At 37.4% G+C, this 4,936-nt stretch overlaps 1 protein-coding gene across 2 annotated transcripts in view; it reads left to right on the top strand.

Annotated features, from left to right (window-relative positions):
* The first annotated feature begins 441 nt into the window (after nt 1–441).
* LOC106878273 (folylpolyglutamate synthase, mitochondrial) overlaps nt 442–4,936 on the top strand; it is a 33,156-nt gene continuing 28,661 nt past the window's right edge. The window contains exon 1 of one of the 2 annotated variants that reach the window (XM_014927449.2): nt 442–1,002. In XM_014927449.2, the coding sequence (XP_014782935.1) occupies nt 739–1,002 (264 nt within the window). In that variant the 5' untranslated portion in view covers nt 442–738. Of the gene's footprint in view, nt 1,003–3,528; nt 3,844–4,936 lie in introns of those variants that run through there. The other variant, XM_014927450.2, reaches the window with a different exon arrangement.

Genomic DNA, 4,936 nt, shown 5'->3' with positions numbered 1-4,936 from the left:
TTTCTACTCTTTCAATCACCACAACAGCAAAACCAGCAACTCGCATCTCACTTCCACCCAAACTCCTTCTGAAAACGTTACCGTCGCTCTGGAATTGGTTTGCGACTGTTCAAGTAGAACACCAACCGCATCAATCTGATCAGTTCCAAAAGGTCGACGTTGGTCATCAGTACAGTCCCTCCCTCCTAACTAAATAAAGTCATAAAGGAAAAGAGGCTAAGCTGATAAAGTCCGCCAGGCAGCTTCAATTCCCAGTCCCTATTTTACTTCGTTTAAGTTAAGTAAAATACTGGTGAATTATTAAGCATACGTATAGATAAATAAACGAATAAATAAATTAACCTATTTACTCACAGAACTTCCAAACAACTAAACACGATTTAAGTCAACAACTTTCGGTCCGCAGATTTCCTAGGGAACTTAATTAATAATACACCGGTTAAATACATAGTCTGCTATTTTTATTTCTTTTCGCATCTAACGTATTTTCCAGCCAGGGTTGCTATGAACTGAAATCGCCATACTCGTTTTTAAAATCAACTTTTATGCTAATTGAGTTAGCATTCAAATATGGACAAAGTAAGTGCAACGATTCGACGATGTAATTTAAACTTCAACTTGCTGGCTGTTACACGTGGTCCTATACTTGTAACTCTATCAGTCTCATGCCATCTCCCAATGTCGAACCCAACACGCTTCGATACCAACTAATAAAAGAAATATTTAAGCATTATTTCAATGCAGCAAATTTCTCGCCATATAATTAACTTGGCTGGCCAATCGGCATTCAAATTTTGGAAGACTGCCCCAGTAAAACAAAAGAGATATTGGTGTCATCTGTTGATCACGGTGTCAACACCCCCTACTTGTTTGTATTGCCGCCAGAGGATTTACACAACCATGTCAGTTCGATTATTCAGTTTAAAAACACACTCCATGGAACACGATTCTTCTAAAGAAATTGGATCAAGACATGAACAAAGTTACAGAAAAACATATGAAGTGAGTAATGACACTGTATTTATGTCGATGTGAATGTTATTGTTGTAAACAATAGAAATGAGAGATGTTTGACTAGTTAAATGTGTAATGTAGATCTATGACATAATGAGGTTGTTGTCTGAACTCAGGTTGACCCTAATGGAGCAGACATGATCAAAAACATTCCAGTGATGGCCACCCATCTTTTTTTCTTCCAGTATCATGCATCTAGTACTTTATCATTTATTATGGTTTTGGGGTCCTTATACAACCACAGCGCACAAATATTAGCATTAGGTCCATCAACAACTGACCAGTATGCCTATGGCTTAAAACAAACTCGTAGAGCTGTTGATGATTATCCTCAGGCCAACCTTGATCGACTTTTGTTTATCTAATACTACATTGTCCACTGCGTCGTTCACTTTTAAGACGGCGGGGCATAGTTTTAAAGATATTTGATGCTATTTTAAGCAGGTTTAACAACAACATGGGGCTCCCTTGTTGACATATGCAACGTTTGTAGTAGTTATTGTAAAATGTAATTTTATTCCTTAAAAATTTAAACAGTAATCACATTCTAATACTTTTATGGGGAGTATTAGATTTGCTCGATTTGCAGAAGTTTTATTTTCTTTGTTTTCGTACCATGTGGAGTTCGGAACCTTACCATACTGTTGTTGCTGCCGTCATCTCTTTCACGTTTCCTTCTCCACTAGCATGATTTTTCGGCAGAATTCTGCTTTACGCTCGGCATATAACCCGATCGTAACTTTTTCATTTTTGGGGAATTTTCAGAAATTTTTTGCGAATTTGTGTTCTACACGCGGAAATTCATACGACAACGCATTAAAAAAAAAACTTTTTCAAACGAGGACAGTATGAGGTGGTCGTGAGATGTACTGAAAATAACAACTTATAATGGGACTAGAAGGTTCTTGATACCTGTGGAACATCTCATTCTCCCATTACAATTATTTTTTGTAGTCTCAAGATTCTGGAACTCGAAGAGGCTTACAAAGCGGATGCAATTCAATGGTTGTTTATTTGGTTTTCATTTCATGGGGTTTGCTCCCGGCAACCCTCTGTATGTCAGTGCGTAGTTCGTTAGCTCCGTTCGCGAGAGATACATCACCTCTGGAGATAATGGGTAAAGTTAGAGCGGGTTAAGAATCCGCTGTGAGCTGCTAGGTTGCAGTATTGTTCAACGTGAGCGCCAACGTGAGAAGAGGAATTTCCCTCAAGCGTACGCTACAAACTAAATACCTACTTAAATCACACATTTTTTTTTTTTGCATATTCGTATGATTTCCTGTGTGTAGAACACAAATTCGCAAAAGTTTTCTGAAAATTAAAAAAAATGAAATAGATTATGAGGGGTTATATGCCCTGCGTACAGCAGAATTCTGCCGTTTTTCCTTTTCTTTCCTCAAAATAGAAGCCAAATCACCTGCATCGCATTAGATAGTGTAATCTTGGAAAATACTTTTGCTCATTGGTCTGCTCGCTGAGCGGGGCGGACATAACCGTAGACTTAAAAAGCTAGCAATGTTATTATCAGTCCGAATATTCATGATGCAAAGGTGTACACACACCATTTGTCAACAAGCGAGATATATTCTCCGTGATAAAGCGCAGTGAGTAGCTTGTTCCTCCAGTTCGAACGAGCACCAAGCATATTCAGACTGATAAAAACATTGCAATTCCACTTATCACTTGCTTAACTCTCCTATTCCGTAATTAAAAAGCGAGCTTTGCACGCACGTGGTACTGGGTTCGATCCCATAGCGCGGCGACTTGGACTGATGTCTCCTGCTGTAGCCACGAATCAATATCTTGTATGTGGGAAGGCGGCGAACTGGCAAAAACGTTAGCACGCCGAGTGAAATGCCTAGCGGTATTTCGTCTGTCTTTACGTTCTGAGTTCAAATTCCGCCGAGGTCGACTTTGCCTTTCATCCTTTCGGGGTCCATAAATGAAGTACCAGTTGTGTACTAGGGTCGATCTAATTGACTGGGCCCCCTCCCTCAAAATTTCGGGCCTTGTGCCTAGAGCAGAAAAGAATATTTTGTTTGTGGAAATTAGCGGACGAAGACTAAGCAGAAGCCCGTCGTATTACTATCCGTTTCCGATTCATTACTTAACACGTGTTAAGATGATTTATAAAACTTATCCAAATTACTATTCAATACAAACTTTAGAATTACTTAATACAATTAATTATTATTCGGAAAATATAAATAGAAAAAAGTTATTGATATGTATTGAGAAGAAATTAACCGGAGGAAGAAAGCAAAGTTTATGGTACCACCCTTCTTCGGAGAAGACAAAACATGGCACATCTTCACGTCTATCACTAACCTGTTAAGTGAGATCATTATTTGTCTACTATTTGTGATTATAATCCTTCATAAATACTTTTTGATAGAGATCATTAAAACATTTAACGAATTTTGAAACACTTATAGTTCCTTAAAGAAAAAAAAAAAAAAACAATTCTCTAACGACATCCTCCTACAGTTATAGTCTCGGAGGGAATTAATGTTTATTTCATTGAACGAGCGAATGAAAACATTTGACTGTCAGTCAATGAGTATCTATTCAGGCGCTCAACCTGCAAGAAATAGCTATCAAATCTCCGTCAAATCCTACCCTATCGTCTTAAAAACAGATGTTGAATAATGTGCTCTTGGAGTCACATTGGGAAAAGTCGTAATGGTCACGGCTGGAATACCTGAACAATAGTTAATGGAATATTTATATGAAGTCAATATTGTTTTGAATGTGAAGCGCGCTAATCCTAACACGTCACCTTCGACAATGCAACAGTATTAATTGATTTTAAAAATGCTTAATTACCAGGTAATCAATAATTTATTACATAATAGTAGGTATATAATTCACATTTGACTAAGTTTCATATGAAATTATATGAATTGTTAACGATTTATATTAAACATTTGTGTTAGTTTTACGTAGGTCCGCGCAAAACTTGTTTGTCAGCCTCGTTGTACTTAAATTAAGTACTTAAATAACCAGTGCTAAATATATGATATTTATTTAGGGGTAACGGGGATAAACATATACATACAATGGATATGAGACACTTACAAACAACTACAGAAAATAAAATCTTAACTATTTCTAAAAAGAATAAGTAACTTTTCATTTTACCAAAGGGTTACCCCTTTGCTTCTATTAGAGACTAGGCCCATGCCAGCTGACCCAGCTAACCACGCCTCTGATCTAATGTGTTCTTCTAGGTTGTTGTTAAGCTCCGGATCAAATCTCATTCGAGTGTTCTGGCCATGAGCATCTCATCTTATTTTCAGACAGTGTATACAGGGGCATGGTGCACCTTTTGTCCTTCCTTTATTAAGATGGGAGAAGTTCTATTTTTAGCCGGCAAAGCAATTACATAATACCCTCTGTGGCTGCCATTTCTCCATATTTTATTGAATATTGTGAGCCCACAATAGATAGGAGATTCTCTGAAAGTGTTACCTAAGATATTGGGTTGGTGCATAATTATTGCGGCTTTTTTCAACAAATTTTATTCAACAAAAACAATAATATTTAGGCGTAGGAGTGGCTGTGTGGTGGTAAGTAGCTTGCTTACGAACCACATGGTTCCAGGTTCAGTCCCACTGCGTGGCACCTTGGGCAAGTGTCTTCTACTATAGCCTCGGGCTGACCAAAGCCTTGTGAATGGATTTGGTAGACGGAAACTGAAAGAAGCCTGTCATATATATATATATATATACACACACAGTTTCAGCATTTTTAGCTGCTATTTCTGAACTTCGGTATGTGGTGAAGCAACCTGTTTGCTGATCCCTTAATTTTGTTTATAAATGTATAAGAACTTTTAAATAAGTTCCACACCAATAATGGTTCTTACATACCGAAGGGCTTGGTAAAAATTATTAATTTATTAATAAATTGATAATCCTTT

This window comes from Octopus bimaculoides, chromosome 1, assembly GCF_001194135.2.
Source record: "Octopus bimaculoides isolate UCB-OBI-ISO-001 chromosome 1, ASM119413v2, whole genome shotgun sequence".
NCBI lineage: Eukaryota > Metazoa > Mollusca > Cephalopoda > Octopoda > Octopodidae > Octopus > Octopus bimaculoides.
This window is presented reverse-complemented; position numbering and strand designations above follow the sequence as displayed.